General features: G+C 40.6%; 1 protein-coding gene across 9 annotated transcripts in view; it reads right to left on the minus strand.

The window, feature by feature from the left end:
- Positions 1-227: 227 nt before the first annotated feature.
- CASP3 (caspase 3) overlaps positions 228-17856 on the minus strand; it is a 29471-nt gene continuing 11842 nt past the window's right edge. For 2 of the 9 annotated variants that reach the window (XR_015767731.1, XR_015767732.1), the window contains 8 exons: positions 17651-17715; positions 15108-15232; positions 11793-11921; positions 11296-11471; positions 10678-10798; positions 9195-9316; positions 2185-2398; positions 1097-1181 (listed from right to left, as the gene is read on the minus strand). Coding sequence is in view for 6 of the 9 variants with exons in the window: in XM_028099846.2 (XP_027955647.2) it covers positions 9087-9316; positions 10678-10798; positions 11296-11471; positions 11793-11921; positions 15108-15232; positions 17651-17715 (846 nt within the window). In the remaining 3 variants the exon portion in view is untranslated. Of the gene's footprint in view, positions 1182-2184; positions 2399-6853; positions 7082-7388; positions 9317-10577; positions 10799-11295; positions 11472-11792; positions 11922-15107; positions 15233-17650; positions 17716-17856 lie in introns of those variants that run through there. The other 7 variants (XM_028099848.2, XM_028099846.2, XR_015767733.1 and 4 more) reach the window with 6 other exon arrangements.

The following is a 17856-nucleotide window of genomic DNA, read 5'->3' on the forward strand; positions in this document are numbered from 1 at the left end:
GACAGCCATTAAGTGGCTCTGGAGGCAGATGTTCAAAATAAAGACACAGCAGCATTGGTTAGAAATAGGGAGCTGCTATTTCTTGATTGTATTATGTTCTGATTAAAAATGAGAAACAAACAACAACAACAAATACACACACACACACTAAGGTTTTGAGCAGAACCGGGTTTTTTTAAACTTTAAAAATGGGAAAAGTTCTTGGGAAACTTGAAGGCCTAAGAAATAAATACAATAAATGAACAATAGGGTCTGGAAATATTGCAATAGACTTACTTCTTTAGAAGATTGTTAGATAGTATTAGATATGGATAGGTTACAGAATATTAAGTTTTGCTTCCTCCTTGGCTCGCCACCATCTTCTGAGCCTCCAAACCTAGATCACCTCTCCCATCTCCCACCATGGCTTCTTCTGCTGTTTGTCCATTTTTACCAGGCTGCTTCTGTTCTGGCCAGTTATTTTTAGCTAGTGAGAATGATCACTGCCTACACTGCCCACAGGTACTGTGATGGGTTCTTAGTCACAGAACTTCCATATACATCTTGATAGTAGGAGAGAAAGGGAGATGAAAGGCTTAAGTCCAAACCTGAGTTGAGAGAAGAAATAGCAGAACAGGTGTTGGCCAAAGTTTTCCTCTCATTTGGTTCATGGGTCAGACCCAGGATCATTAAATAGGCCCCCAACAGTGTTTCTCCAAATGTGATCCTGGAAACAAAGATGCAGGGATCACCCGAAGTGCCTGTTGAACCTGGAGATTCCTGGGCCCCGACGTCCTTGACCTCCCGAAGCAGGATTTCCAAGCACAGAGCCTTGGTATTTTCTTTTTCACATGGTGATTGTGAGGCATGCTGAAGTTTGAAAGGTTGTGAGCTCTCTCTAGACATGCTCAAAGCACCACTTACTTTTACATACAATGTGAGTGCTGGAAGAGTCTTTAGAAACCCCCTGACTTTATGCCTAGGGAACACGAAGTTGTAATTTGGCCACAATCACTCTACTATTAGTGGCCTAGTAGAGACTGGGACCCAAATATCTTCCTAACAGTCACGTGTGATTGCATCTGATTTGCATCTACTATCTATTATTTCCTCATCATCTATGCAATGGACTGACGGAGATCCTCCCACAGCAGCATTCGCTTTTTGCTCTTGCACAGGATCCACTGAAAAGTTAGATAAATCTGAAAAGAAATGAAGACTTAAATTGTAATCTTTTATTTTAATCTATGGAAAGTTCTGGCAAATTGCTGACGATGATGACATAGTAACATTGTACAAGGAGGATCTTTGGTCACTGTTAAAAGACAATTCTGGGCCATTTCTAGTCACTGCCACTTCTCACTGCTCAAGTCTCATCAAGGAAGGGCATTTTTAAGAGTACAAATTTATTTCATGTGGCAAGTAGAATTTTATTGGACCAGAGTAAAAGTAGCCCTTCTCAAATGCTACATTAAAGATTCAGATCTGATACCAATTTCAACATATATGGGTTTTTCCCCCCATATGTTGGACACCCCCAAGATGTCTTCCAGTGCAGCTTGATGCTAACACTACCTACCAGGAGAGAGTGTCAGACGGCACAGGGTTAAGGGCTTGATCCTGCAAGACTGCCACACACACACACACACACACACACACACACACACACACACACACACACACACCCAGATGCCAGTTGTGAGTTCAGATGGTCACCTGTGCTTCTGAGGACAGTCTATAAATCAGAGGTTCCAATGATGCCCTTAGGGGTGCCCTTGGTGGGATCCCCTTCTAATGGGTTCCATTAATTAGCTAGAGTGCCTCATAGAACCCAGAGAAGCATTTTATTTACTAGCTTACCTATTTATTATAAAAGGATATAACTCAGAAACAGCCAGATGGAAGAGATGCACAGGACAAGGGATGGGGAAGGGGCACAGAGCTTCTGTGCTCTCTGGGTGCACCATTCTCCCCACATCTCCATGTGTTCACCAGCCTGAAAACTCTCTGAACCCAGTTCTTGTGGGTTTTTATGGAGACTACATTACATAGGCATAATTGATTAAATCATTGGCCACTGGTGATTGAACTCAACCTGCAGCTCCACTCCCTTCCCCAGGGGTCAGGCCAAGGAGGGGGAAGCTGAAAGTTCCACCCTTCTCATCACATGGTTCCCCTGGCAACCAGCCCCCGTCCTTAGGTTACCTGGCCAGCTCTCCAAAAGTCATCTCATTGACATAAAAGGCACCTTTAGGGGCACCTGGGTGTCTCAGTCGTTAAGCGTCGTCTGCCTTCGGCTCAGGTCATGATCCCGGGGTCCTGGGATCGAGCCCCGCATCGGGCTCCCTGCTCCACGGGAAGCCTGCTTCTCCCTCTCCCTCTGCCCCTGCTTGTGTTCCCTCTCTCGCTGTGTCTTTTTCTGCCAAGTAAATAAAATAAAAAATCTTAAAAAAAAAAATTAAAGGGCACTTTTATCTCTCTTATCATTTAGGAAATTCCAAGGTTTTTACGAGCTCTATGTCAGAACAGGGATGAAGACCAAACATCTGTTGCTTACTATAAATCACAGTATCACATGGACCATTTCAACCTGCAGGAAGTTTGATCCTGGCAAGCTGAGAAAAATGAAGATAGTATAATGTGTGTGTATGTGTGTATATAATAAGCACACTGCCTTTTTTTGGGAAGTATTGGTCCTTTAATCTGAGATTATGTCCTTTATTTGGAGGTGAGGGGGTAGTTAAAATCTTTTTTAAACGAATAATGGTGATAATAGGTGGTGTTCTTAAAAAATGTTCTTATTTGGCAAAAACAAAAGTTGGATATTTTTAATTCCATAAAATCAAAAGTTGTAAACATAACTAGATTTTTTCACATTATCTTATTACCATACTCCCTCATATTGAATCTCATTTCAGCAAATCAGTGCTCACGTGCATGGGGACACACCCGACATGGTCACCTCTTAGTTCCATGCCCTTATTTCCAAAATGGTCTGTGTCTTGCTTCTCCATCCTTCTATTCAGTCACATCTTTTTCAGGATCAGATTTGCCCCACCTTCCATCCATTCTCTGACCACTATTTCTCATCATTTAGTCTGTTACTGGGAGTACAGTGGATATTCAAGTTTGTCAGGACCATCAGGTTCTGGACCACTCCTCTTATTCCCTGTATGTATCCCCCTTCTGTTTTCATTTCCCTCTCCAGCCAGCTTAGATTCCATGGTTCATCCATTCAGTAACTCATTTTTCAGCATCCTGAAGTCCTCTGTGTTTTTTTTTATAAATGTGGGCAAAGGCCCAAAGTTGGATAAAGCCAACACATGCCAGTACGCAAGCAGCTGAGTGTAACTAGATAGACTCACACCACAGGGCAGGCTGGTGCCCCTGTGGACTGATTCATAATCGCTAGTGTCAAGGGCAGCCTCAGCACTGCCCAGCGACCTTACCGAGCTTCTCTGGTCAACTTACTCTCCCGCTCTTAACAATGATTGTTTCAAACTTTCCTTGATGCCACTATCACTTCCCTAACTTTGAGCAGAGACCTTGTCTTCTACTTCATAGAACATATAGACGCTATTATAAAGGAACTTCCTGCCACAAAAACTGTACACCTAGCTTCATTAGCACCCAGCCTCACACTTTCCCCATTAAAAAAAAAAAAGTCTCCTTTCCTCTTCCCCACAATTATGCCTCGATCTACCCTCATGCACTTTCTGCTCTAACTACCCCTTTCTCTCCCTGTCCTTCAAAGCCAACTTCTCAAGTTTCTTATACTTGTTGTTTCTTTACTTTCCGCTAATGAATCAATCCACTCTAAGCTGGATTCTGCCTCAGTATTTGCAGATTCCCCTTTGTGGGGATCACCTCTAAAACCTGCTGTCGTCACAAATCCAATGCATATTTAAAATCTTTTTTTCCCTCTGAATTCTCAGTAGTTTGTCACATTTCCTCTGGAAAGTTTCTTCCCGTGGCTCTCTCAGCTGATACGGTTTTCCCATCTTTGACTTGGGTGGTCCTTTGTCTCCTTTCCTGGGTGTTCAAATGTTGGAGCTTTCTCTTCCCACATGCATTCTCCCTGGGTGGCATCTCTAACAAAGCACCTGTAAGGCCATTCTTGACCTCATCTCCTCCCCGTGCCCCTGCCCCGGCCCTTGTTGACTCTCCTCCAGCCACAGTGGCCCTCTTAACGCTCCTTCAGCCTGCCAGGCAGAAATGGGTTTTTGGAAATTCTTCAGTAGAATCAGTGAATTAGCGTTCAACACCCTGGCCAAGCATGCTTCCCTCGAAGGGAGGGCTGTCAGGTCTCTGAGCTTATATTTAAGTCACATAAAACCAAAGCATAAAGAGCAGATTAGACAATGGACTCTTTTCAGCTCAGGCATGCTCCTTTATAGCTTTTGTACCAAGTTTGAATTTGGCAAAAACATTTTCTTGAGAGGGGGTTGCTTGCCTTTTCTGAAGATTCCTAAACATCTCAGTTCTTCAGGTCTTGTCATTATTTTTTTAAAATTTTAATTCCAGGATTAATAACATACAGTGTTATATTAGCTTCAGGTGTACAGTATAGTGATTCAAGAAGTCTATACATTACTCAGTGCTCATCCTAAGTGTGCTCTAATCCCCTTCCCCCATTTCCCTCACCCCCCCCCCACCCACCTCCCCACTGGTAATCACCAGTTTGTTCTCTGTAGTTAAGAGCCTGTTTTTCGGTTTGTCTTTTTTTTCTCCCTCTGTTCCTTTGTTTTGTTTCTTAAATGCCACAGACAAGTGAAATCATGTGGTACTTGTTAGGTCTTTTCATTATCAGGGTAGTAAAAGGTAGAGATTCTGGGCATGAAAATTCTTTCATGGATATTTGTTGGCCTGCTTACCATGTGATAATTAATTATAATCATATTATAAAGGAAAAGGATGGAACGAGAAGAAAAATCAATCAAGAAACTAATACTCTAGTTTGTTCCTTCAACAACAAAACCCTGAGAATTATCTTGGGCTCAAGTTCTAATATTAAGTATGTTATGATTTCTCAATTATTACCTACAGAGATTGACACAAAGAAGAAAGTTAACGAGCTAAACAAAATCACATAACACGGCTTTTGGAAATGTATGGTACCCTCTCCACCCCTCCCCTCTGTACTCATCATGTACAATCCGTGTTCTCATCATTGAGAGAGTTTTGTGCCCCTTTCACCTCCCCTTGATTTAATTTCATTTTTGAAGGCTTGAAAGGTACAATAAAAAGGAGTGATTTACATCAATGGGTTTTAAAATGGAGCTGGGAGGCCATTAAGGTGGGCCTTATGCACACTCCTCACAGGGTGGAACCATGGACTTTTGCAGTGGGCCAAACAGCAAATATTCCCACGCCTCTGCAGGAGCACCTGCAATTTGGCATAGGAATGAAGTTTTTGCTCAGTGATAGCCTTCACAAGCAATTATGGTTAGCCAGGACTAGTTTTCTGTTGCCAACACCAACCAGAATTCTTTGCAAACGACATAGACAAGCATTCCCTTTTGTCTTTAATAAACCCTGACTTCTCTTCCCTAGTGGGTCAAATTTTGGGTTGCCACCTGAATCTGTGCTCCCAAATTGCCATTCTGAGACCCAAAATGAGAGTGTTTGTTTGATTCAGTTCTGCTTCTTTTCAGGTAATACATTGACATGGTTCCAAAAAGTCAAAGTCATCTAGAAAAGTGAACACATGTGAAATCTCACTCTTCCATCCCTGTGCCCATTCACCATTTACATTTTTATTAGTTTCTTCTTCTTCTTCTTCTTCTTATCCTCCTGGTGTTTCTTTATGCAAATGCACATTCATATCTCCCACCTCCCTTTTTATGCAAAATACAGCATATTATCTATAGTGTTCTGTTTCATCCTTTTCTACTTAATCGTATGCGGGGGAGATCTTTACCTATCATTCGAGGAGGCTCCTCCTCACTTTTTTACAGCAAATCGTGTTCCATTATGTGGACGTATCACAATGTATTTAACCTGCCTTCTTTACAGATGGGTTGCTGCCATTTTTTTTTAAACCATGAAAACAAGGTTGTGATGAGTAATTGTGCATAAAATTTTGTACATGTACAGATGTAGGGGTAGTCTGAATTTCAAGAAAATGAAGATTGCTACTTCAAAGAATAAATAATTTGATAAGTAGTGCCAGATTCTCCTCCACAGGGAATTACACCATTTTGCAATCCAACTAGTGGGAGGAGCTATTTCCTTGTGTTGCCCACAGAATGGTATCTAACTCGAGGACTTCTGTCAGTCTGATAGAGGACAGATGATACCTTAGTTTAATTTGCTTTTTCTCTTATCATGATGGAGATTAAGCTCTTCACCTGAGTGTTAGGGACATTTGGCTTTTCCTTTTCTGTGAACTGTGTTCATGCCCTTGGTCCATTTTCCTACTTAATTGTTGGGTTTTTTTTAATATCTCAGACTTCTTTAGATAGTAGGGAGATTAGAACGGGCTGGTTTTCTCAACCCATTACAGAACTATAGCTTTAAAGCGCCTTAAAAAAGTTATTCATGCCATCCTCTTTTCCTTGGAAACAGGAATCCCCTATTCCCAGTTTGGATCATTTAATTTAGTTTTCTTTTTTTTTTTCTTTTTCTTTTTATTTATTTTTTTTAAAGATTTTATTTATTTATTTGACAGAGAGAGACACAGCGAGAGAGAGAACACGAGCAGGGGGAGTCGGAGAGGGAGAAGCAGGCTTCCCGCGGAGCAGGGAGCCCGATGTGGGGCTCGATCCCAGGACCCTGGGATCATGACCTGAGCCGAAGGCAGACGCTTAACGACTGAGCCACCCAGGCGCCCCTTAATTTAGTTTTCTGACTTAAGAAGTATTCCATGTTCATTATAGAAACACTCGAAGGAATTTAAAACTACACACGTTTGCACTTTGTTAAATTCCTTTTCTAAGTACATAAAATAAGGGAACGCTTCCCCAGAGGTGGCCACCAGGGCCATCAGTGGTTTGACATGTATGTCCCCGGAGTTCTTTTTCCCCTTCTATTAGCCCTGTTGAAAATGTATGTGGTGGAAAATGTTGTCCTTCAGCAATATTCTTTATACTCTGTTACCAATCTGCAAAGCAAGGAAACAAACAAAAACCTGGTCACATTTAGGGACTGTGACTGCAGACCTGCTATCCTTCCTGGCATCATGGTCATCTTAGGAACAGGGCTCCAATGACAGGGCCTGGGAAGAAGAGGGCTCTACTTATCCTATTTAGTAATTTGCCATCATCTCAAAATATTTGATTACAGGGTCCTGCTGCATCCTCTTTGGTCCTTCCAAATCAGGCCCCAGCTCTTGGTTAAAACTGTTTTTAACTAGAGTGAGTAGCATGATATCAGAAACAAGAATAACAACAAAAACTTGAACATGTTGGTAATTTTAAGTTAAAATTTATATTTCGAAATAAAAACGCATAACAAAAGTTTACAAAACAGTCACACAGGAACACATCTCAGGATACCATTACATGCCTCATTTACTTAGAAAAAGTTCCACAGGTGAAACAAAGAGTGGTCATTTATAAATGTGAGTTTCTTTCCTTGAGCAAAAGATAGCTCCCGTGAAATGTCAGACTGCAAAACCCGTGAGGCCCCGGGATGCAGCAAGGGCTCAGAGCCTGCCTGAGTGAGGAGGCCTGCAGGCTGGCCTTCCTGGTGGGGGCCGCTTCCCCACGCACCAGAGGAGGGGTGAGTCTGCTGATTGCCAAGGTCCTGTGTGCTACGGGCCTTTCTTTCAGTGAACAGTACATCGTTATAACCACCATTTTTTGTACCTTTGACCGTACGCTTCAACAGAAAATAACTTAACGTGCTTAGAAATGGTATCATAAAACGTGCTACGGTTTCTGTTGTGACTCTTAGCATCTTTGGAAAACTTCCATCTCAGAAATTTCTGATTTGGTTAGCCTTCTTGCTAGATTCTTTATGATCGCTTTCTTTGGTTAGATTCCTGCCCTGGTGGTGGGGGAGTGTCATCCTCCCAGCACACTAGTCCGTACGAAAAAACTAGCTAGCAGTGCTTTTTCCAAAGCTGGTCTAGGGCTCTGCCCTCATCACAAAGGCTGTTGCCCACCTGTGTCTCTGCTCAGGCTCAAACCACCTTCTAGCGATGGAGTGCCCAGCTGACTGATTTACTGTTTCTTCGCGGCATTTCACTGGTTATTATGTAAGTTGTATTTGAGGATGTTCCTGTAGAATTTCTTCAATTCACACTGCTATCAGCGTGATCGACAGTTTGAGATGTTCACATGACAGCTCCGCACATACTCTGCTGGTATGTGAAGCTCAAAAGGCTGGCTCAGGCCCAAAGGATAGGATATGGAAGCTGCTGGATGAGCTGCACGTCAGCACCCTGAGCTTCTAATGCCGCCCCCTCCGTTAACGCTGCATCTAGCTAAATGCCTCGCAGGAGTCAACAAGAGTCAGCGGGATTTGCTCACACTTCCTCTGGTCAAATATTTAGTTTCCTTTTCAATACTAAACATGACTTTTGGTAACAAAGACATGCTTGGGCCAAACATCAAAAAACCACGCGCTCAGATAAATGATCAAAAAATACAGCTGACTTATCCCCAAATCCTGATTCTAAAAATCAAGGTAGGTCTTTAAGATGTTGACCCTGCTCACGGAGCTCCACATTCTAGGATACATTATTCCCCATCATGTCTGCAGTGTGACAAAAACCAGAGTACATACTCTCACATAGGAGCATATCAAGATCATTAATTCATAACTACAATGTTTAACTTCTTCCACGATTACTCAAAAATTCATAACAGCATCGCTAAAACTTGCTAATTATCAGGGCCGTTAATTTAGAAACATTTCCTCTCACAACGACTGTACTACTATCCATTTTTATTTATTCCTAATTAAATTCGAGGTCGACTACCTGATTCTGAGTGTGAGGCAGCCTCATAGTTCTATTGCTATGAAAGTAGCAGGTTCTAAAGTACCATGTGAAGTATTCGATTAGATTTAAATGAGAGGAAAATATAGGATTGGTTAAACCATTTCCTCACTTGGCATATGACCTTAAAAAAAAAAAAAAGAACCCAAAAAACCATCCAGCTTTAGTGATAAAGATACAGTTCTTTTGTTAGCATAGACACAATACACGGAATCTGTTTCTTTCCATGAAAAGCAGAATCAAGAGAAAAGGACTCAAATTCTGTGGCTACCTTTCGGTTAACCCGAGTAAGAATGTGCATAAATTCAAGCTTGTGAGCATATAGTTTCAGCATCGTACAAAGTGACTGGATGAACCAGGATCCGTCCTTTGAATTTCGCCAGGAATAGTAACCTATGAGGCAGAATAACAACCAAAGTACCATGAGTATCTGATTTTATAGATTATTACATAATCATAAAGGTAAAAACAAGCACAAACTTCCTTGAGATGTTTGTTAGCCACAAAAAAGGGAAATAAACAACACCTCTCGTTTCAGGGGAGATGATGGTGGTACGGGGGGTGGGGGGTAGTGTTGTGCATACACCTCTGCTTTTGGCAAGGGAAAGAGTGTGGACTACTTTCCCCGCTGAATGACGGTGAGCCTTCTTGTCTGGGTTTCCCTTCTCACAGGGAGGAAGACGGAAACATGCACAAGATGCCGAAGCAAATGTGAAAGAGGCACCATTGTAAGGAGCATGGCGTTGCCATCAGATTATTGATTCATCCAAGCAATCACTTGCTTGTGTATGCACACACATTTGCATGTCCTAAACTTGTCTACAAGGCATCCGAGTAAAGTATGATGAAGACATTACAGAGTATTCAAAAACTCCAAAAAAGGGAACACAATGTATTCGTTGTACATTTTTCAGATTAACTCTTGGATCTACTGCTTCTAATTTGGAAGTACTTTATCTGGAACTGTCTTGAGGTTAAAAAGAAATCATGTTGAGCATATTTAAAAATGTAACATTCTTTAAAAATACATTCGTCCTCTATTTCCAAACTTTGTGACACCCCGAATTAGTTGTATAATAAATAAATTGCACGATCAATCAACACTTATTTATAGGACAGGTATAACACAACCACAAAAACGTGGAATAACCTATTTCTTTTCCCTCGTTCCACTTTACCTTCTCACACACTATTCAGGTTTATTTTTATTATTTCCTATCTTCCAAAGAATTCCTGGAAAACCTACCTCTATCCTACTCTAAGAAGTAGACGAAGCTCTTGGCCGATTACCATGCATATGACAATATAGCACATATTGTACCATATCACAAGATTACGATTCATTACTCTATATTGCAATATAGTATCCTCTGCGGCATTAAGTTCATGAAGGATACTGTGGAAGTATGCTTTCTTATTTTTTTTTAATTATGTTCAGTTAGCATATAATACATCATTAGTTTTTGACGTGGTGTTCAGCGATTCATTAGCTACGTATAACACCCAGTGCTCATCACAACACGTGCCCTCCTTAATACCCATCCCCCAGTTACCCCATCCTCCCCCTTTCTTATAATTGCACATTTTCCAGCCAAACTTTGCTAAAGACAACTTTCTGACATATCTCTGTCGTTAAGGTACCTAAAATACAGACCAGTTAGCTGTTTATGAATGTGAAGATCTTGGCAGCCTTTGGAACACTTGCTTTGTGTCTAGAATCTCCAGGTAATGTTCATTGTTGGTAACCGTCTTACCAGGGGCCGTAGAATAGGCATACAAGAAGTCTGCTTCAACTGGTATTTTCTGACAGGCCATGTCATCATCGGCTCCGCTGTCTGTCTCAATACCGCAGTCCAGTTCTGTGCCTCGGCAGGCCTAGCGGTTAGAAAATAAGCATTTAAGGGCGCCTGGGTGGCTCAGTCGGTTGCATGTCCGACTCTCGATCTCAGCTCAGGTCTTGACCTCAGGGTCATGAATTCAAGCCCTGGGTTGGGCTCCACGCTGGGTGGGGAGCTTACTTGAAAAAAAATTTATTAAAAACTGTATGTGTAAAAACAAACCAACCAACCAAAGGACAAGCAACAACAAAAAACAAAAACAAAAACAAAACTGTATGTGTGTATACACATTCCTGTTATTTCTAAGAAATGTAAAGGCTGTGTAAAAATGGATGTTAAAATAAGGCATCTTTTTGATACAAGTCTAAAAGGAACATTTATTCTCTATCTTGTAAGTGGTAGCTTAAATGAATAAAAAAGTTACAGTAGTTGAGCAGCTTCAGGGGAAAAAAATAAATCCACTGGCTAATCCACAAATGAGTAAATTAATCCCTGATTAATCCTCAGTAACCAAGTTGTTTAGCTATAGATTACCTGAATAATGAAAAGTTTGGGTTTTCCAGTCAGACTTCGACAGTAATCCCCTCTGAAGAAACCTGTTAATTTTTTCAGGTCAACAGGTCCATTTGTTCCAAAAATTATTCCTTCATCCCCATGGCTTAGAAGCACGCAAACAAAACTGCTCCTTTTGCTGTGATCTTCTTTAGAGACTGGAAAAATGTTTACAAGTAAGGAAAAAAGACATACAAAAAACCAATACAACTTCACTCACCCATCAATCTCCTGCATAAACTATACAGGAGGAAGACAAAGAAACTTGAAGACAGAACTGAGAGATCACAGAAACCCAGTTTGGGGCAGTCAACATACCTCAAGCCACATTAGGGAGGTGGCATGAATAACTTTTATTTTATGTATATAAAATGTAGCATTATATAGAGTATGGTGCCATAGTTCTCGTGCTTTATTATTGTAATTACAGCTACACCATAATATAAATTAGACAATTAAAAAAATTAATTATTTCTTACCACTGTCCATTAATTCCAAAATTTCTTCGCATGTGAGATCATTTTTATTCCTGACTTCGTATTTCAAGTTTGTGAATGTTTCCCGGAGGTTTGCTGCATCTACATCTGTACCGGATCGAGGTGTCATTCCTTGAAAACAGAAAGGATTACTTATAATTGCATAAAAAAAAAAAAAAAAGTAACCGCTCTGAAATAAACTATTCAGCAAGTCACACAATCCACAATAAATTCTTCTTTTCAACTGCTAAGAAAATTCAATGACTTTCATCATGGTAACACAAAGTGTCTTTAGTTTCTTAGCACATAAGACACTTCATAACGAAAACTGTATCAGTGTTATGGTCATAAAGATATCTTTCACAGCTGCTTAGATAGTGAAAAACACAACTGAAATGCTTAATGAGAGAAGTCTGGTTATATAAATTATGATTCATTTACATAATGGAATACTGTGTTGCCATTAACATTTCTGTAGACATGGGGTGCCTGGGTGGTTCAGTTGGTTGAGTGTCTGACTCTTGATATTGGCTCTGGTCATGATCTCAGGGTTGTGGGATTGAGCCCTGCATTGGGCTCCAAGCTTAGCTCAGGGTCTACTTGGGATTCTCTCTCTCCTTCTGCCCCTCCCCCTGCTCACTCACTCTCTGTCTCTCAAATAAATAAATAAATCTTTTTTTTTAAGATTTTATTTATCTATTTGAGAGAGAGAGAATGAGAGATAGAGAGCACGAGAGGGAAGAGGGTCAGAGGGAGAAGCAGACGCCCTGCCGAGCAGGGAGCCCGATGCGGGACTCGATCCCGGGACTCCAGGATCATGAGCTGAGCCGAAGGCAGTCGCTTAACCAACTGAGCCACCCAGGCGCCCCAATAAATAAATCTTAAAAAAAAATTTCTGTAGACAAAATTTTGCCATGGGAAATGGTCACTGTATTAAAAAAACTATAAAACAACAGGATCCTACTTTTGCTTAAGAAAAAATGGTATATATAACAATACACACATCTCACACACATCGAGGAAGTGTATTTTTTTTAAGTTCCCAACAATTTTCAGATCCGTTACGCCTTTAATAATGTTTTCAGAAGCCCCCCCCCCCCCACAAATCACTACCACATTAATACTGTTCACCAGGCATCCTGCTATGAGTAGTTTCTTCAACCTTCCAAACACCAGTGAGACAGTGATTGTGACCAACTTCACTTGTACGGATGTGGGACAGGGAGCACAGAGAAGTTCAGGAACTTGTTGAAAGTAATAAGGCTAGCGTTTGGCTGGTACCCAGGGGTCCCGAGCTCTTGTCCCTCTTTTCCGGTACCCTCCACATAAACGTACAGACTGACTAGACAATGCACTCAGATCTAAAAAGGCTAAAGCGTTAGGGAGGACACACCTTAGATCTGAGTAAATTATTAACGTGTATGAATGGGAAAAAAGACTCAATGTCTGTGCCTAAAAAATATCGTTGATAGAGCATCTCTGAATAGTGTGACTATGAGTGATTTTAATGTTTTTTTCTTTTGCTAATCTGTAGTTTCTGAAATTGCTATTATGGCCATAGGTAATGTTTATAAAATTAAAATAAGCCTATCAAAGTTTTGACTTCGGAGAGTCTGAGGACACCATGCAGCTATGTGACAAGGTGAGTGAATTCCAGTCCTGGGTTGTGAGCCATTTAATAGTAGAATAGAAAACACGAGACTGTCAGGAGATCACTGTGAGGACCTGACCTTCACATTTCAAAGCAGAGGAAGCGCTCACTCGAATGCTAAAGCCAGACTCCTGGGTTAAGTATTTTGTTGTTATGGTTGTTAAAGAATAGGTTCCACAGTGTAAAATTCTACAGGAAGCGGGCATCATAACCAGTAATGTGATGCAGAGTATCTGATGGCTGAAGGTGGCATCTCAGCTTACAGCCAAAAGCAATACAAAGGCTCTCATTCAGAATCAGACACCCATTTTTCCAATTACTCTTTCCTTCTAACTAGTCTAACACCAAGCTCTACTTATCGTTCCAGTGCAACCTGGATTCTTCTGGCCATTTTTACCAACCAGCCCAGTAGATGGCCTCCTAAGTTGGATCTGCTGCTTCTAATTTCTTTAATTAAAAATTAAGTCTAGTAACGTGACCAATATGTCAATTCAAAGAATTATCACAGCATCAATATAAAAATAATGGAGAAATAACCCAAATGTCCACTCATATGGTAAATTATGCAAATCAAGCAAATGGAATATTATGTAATCATTAAAAGATCTGAAAATTATATAGCAACGTGAAAAATGCTTATATTACATTAAATGGAACAAGCAGGATAAATTATTGCTTACATATTACGAATGAAATTAAGTTTTGAAAGAAACTGTCAGGAAAAAGAATCAAGTAACACATCAAGATATTAATTAACTTTTTGGGATTGTAAGGGATTCTATTGTTTATATTCTCTAAAAAAAAAGTCTGAACCATATTAGTAGATTCAAGTCACACCCAGTATAGAGACTGAGAAGGGAGATTTGGTGAGCAGGCCACGGTGAACCTAAGAGAGCAGTTTCGGTAGAGGCAGAGGTAGAAAACAGAAAACAGATTCAAGAGGGATGGAAAGAAGTGAAGATGGCAAGCTTAAAGCACATGTTTTCAAAATTTAGAGGAGACAAAAATCAGATCAAAGCTTAAGAGGAAGCAGGGTAAAAGAAAGGTCTCTTTAAGATGGGGTTCTGTCATTTTTGTGGGGGAAAAGGAAAAAGTCAGTAGAGCGAATGAAGATACAAAGAAGTGAAGCAGTGCAGGAGGTGGATTCAGAGCTCAGACTGGGGGTGGCGGGTGGTCAGACACACCAAGGCCAAGTCCCAGCTCTGCTACTAAATGACCTGTGTGAACTCTGTGTCAGAATTTTAACCTTTCAGCATCCAATAGCGGTTACTTTTCAGAGTTGTTGTAAAAATTAAATGAGATAATACCAATGAGGTGCCTTGCACAGTTCTTGGAAAGAAAAAAATACTACTCCTTATTTGTTGTGCTCCTTCTATTAGAATGAAAGAGGGAGCAGAAGGATAAAGAAGCAAGGGTTACACAGAAGTCGGGGCAGAAGAGCCAACATACAGATGGGAGGTAGCTGTTGGAAGAGGGAGAAATTCTGATGATGGGTAGAAGATCAAGAGTTGTGATGGAGGATGTGTAGGGACCAGCTCTATCTATACTCTGTGGCTATTCTGTGTTATTGTTTACTAACTAATAACATCAGTTCCATTTTTCATATTATACCAAACGTAAATGGTACAATATTTGAAGAGGGCTAAAAATTACATTAGGATACATACCAGTACTTCTATGAAAGTTCTTATTATTAATTATTATACATAAACCCATTTCAGGATAATCCATTTTATAACTGTTGTCCAAGGACATTCCAGAGTCCACTGATTTGCTTCCATGTAAGGTCTTTCTGTTTGGAAATCAAACAACAGTTTACAAAGGCAGAAATGACCGATGCCGCTGTTTACATTAATACAACTTTTATAACACGTAAGAACAGTGCACATTTGTTGAATGAATGTCAGGCTGTGTGCTACAGGCCTTTCCTGATTTAAATTTCGTGAGAAACCATTTCACAGATGTGGAAATGAGTGCGGTGAGGCTCAGTGCTGAGGGTTACGCAGACACAGTGTCATACCTGTCGGACTTCAGAGTTCAGGCTTTTGCTCTCCACATTTTAAGTTTTCCTCTAAATTTTTACACAATCTCACCAAATACATTTTATAGCTTAAAATTCTTAAGTTTCTTATAACTTGTGAGATATTTATCTCTCAAGGTAAGAGTAAGATCTTAAAAATTACCCTGGAAATGAGAGGAAACCGACAAAATGCAGATAGGACTCAAAGCACGGTATTTTTCACAATTCCTAAATTGTTCCTTAAACACTACAAGCTGAACAAATTAAGAGTTAATACATAGAATCACTGTTATAAAGAACTGGAAATACTTGTCTGAAGGTCACTTATCCAAAAACCTCTGTTAGCTAGACCAGGGTCAAAAAACTTTTTTTCAAGAGAGCCACACATTAAGTATTTGAGGCTCCGTTGAAGCAGCTACTCCATTCTGCTGGTGAAAGTAGCCCAAGACAACACGTAAAGGAATGTGTGTGACTGTGTTCCAATAAAACTCGACCAAAATAGACTGCAAGCCTGACCCCCGATCTAGGCCAGAGATCGGGACATACCAGGTCTAGGAACAGCCAAACATCAAAACGTAAAGTCCACGTCCTCACGCATTTAACCTGAGTATGTTTCACATTACATACAATTCTAAAAACATTTTTGGAAAAAAATTAAAATAGTAAATTAAAGCAGTCAACGTCAGAAACGATTATATTAACTAAAGTGAAGATCCCCGTGTTTTATGGGTGAGAAAATTAATACTCAGAAAGTATTAATACTCAGTGACTTGTTGAAGATCATACAGATCGTAGATAGCAATAGGATACTACACGCCTGATGCACAGCAGAGACTCAAAAAGCCGAGGGACGTGAAGATAACTTATCATCGGATAAAAACAGACCTAAATCTGTTTTGGGCTCCCATGCAATTTGCTATTAAATGATATTCTGTATGATATGAAAAGGTAGGAAAATTTATAAATCACTTAAAAGGTTTAAAGAAAATAAGACCCCAAACTTTCTAAAAGAGATTGTATTTCAAAAGTTTAGTTTCTAAAATCTCCTTACCTAAACAGACACTGCTAAACCTTTATTGGTAACCTGTTAATTGTTCTGTAATACTTTTGTTTAGTACGAAGATCACTAAATAATTACTACTATTTTTGTCCAAAATAATAATACTGGGTCTCAGAAGAAACTTTCTTTAGAATTGAAAGCTCCACAAGAGATCCCAAGTGGATAATGACATGAATTACATGAAGGGTGTTTGCATTTATTTATTTATTTGAGAGAGAGAATGAGAGATAGAGAGCACGAGAGGGAAGAGGGTCAGAGGGAGAAGCAGACTCCCTGCCGAGCAGGGAGCCCGATGCGGGACTCGATCCCGGGACTCCAGGATCATGACCTGAGCCGAAGGCAGCCGCCCAACCAACTGAGCCACCCAGGCGCCCAGGGTGTTTGCATTTTATCTTTTTCCTTTCTCCATCATCTGGTTAGGGGAAGCATTATTAAGCAAAGTACTGCAAAGAGGAAGACAGAAAAACAAAGGGTACAAGATCATCTAAAATCAGTCAATTCTTCCCCAGACTCAGAACTGGCATTTCATTTTAGCCTTAAAACTCATAAATAGGGGCGCCTGGGTGGCTCAGTTGGTTAAGCGCCTGCCTTCAGCTCAGGCCATGATCCCAGGGTTCTGGGATCGAGTCCCGCATCAGGATCCTTGCTCAGCGGGGAGCCTGCTGCTCCCCCTGCTGTGCTCTCTCTCTCTGGCAAAGAAATAAATAAAATCTTAAGAAACAACAACAACAACAACAACAACTCATAAATAGAAAGCCAAAAATCTCCTGCAAACACAAAAGCTCTCATCCTGCAGACGGATTTAGGAAGGCACAGAAGCATCCAGACTTGCGAGTTCTGCCTCTTCTGTAGCGCCCTTCTGCTTCCAGGCTGGAGATTCTGACTGTGGGTCAGGCGCTACACCTCATCTTTCCCTCCATCCTCCCCACAGTTTCGTGAAAGTTTGTTTTTAAAGACAAGGTTCAGGGAGGATAAGTTAACGGTGTGCAAAAGCCACTCAGCTGTTGAGGTAAGAAGTCAGCTGGTTCTCTCTGGTTTGAAAGCCCTTTCTGCTCCCCCATTCCTTAAAGTTTGCTGTATTACATACACATCTTTCCCTGATTATAGAGGATAGCATTAGAAATACTCACATTTCTGAATTTTTAATGGATTTTGCATCCACTGAGTGTTCAGTGTTCTCCATGGATACTTCTAACTGGAATATAAAGAAGACAGAAGTTACTCCGTCATGAGCAGACCACGCATTATATTAATTATTCCAATGATTATTTCTCCAAATTAATGCTTTATATGACATTTTCAATTGGCATTACCACTCCTCGCCCAGCTTCACCTC

Source organism: Eumetopias jubatus, unplaced genomic scaffold (assembly GCF_037043125.1).
Source record: "Eumetopias jubatus isolate StellerSeaLion01/CBP00866 unplaced genomic scaffold, mEumJub1_p1.0 scaffold_2, whole genome shotgun sequence".
Taxonomy (NCBI): Eukaryota; Metazoa; Chordata; class Mammalia; order Carnivora; family Otariidae; genus Eumetopias; species Eumetopias jubatus.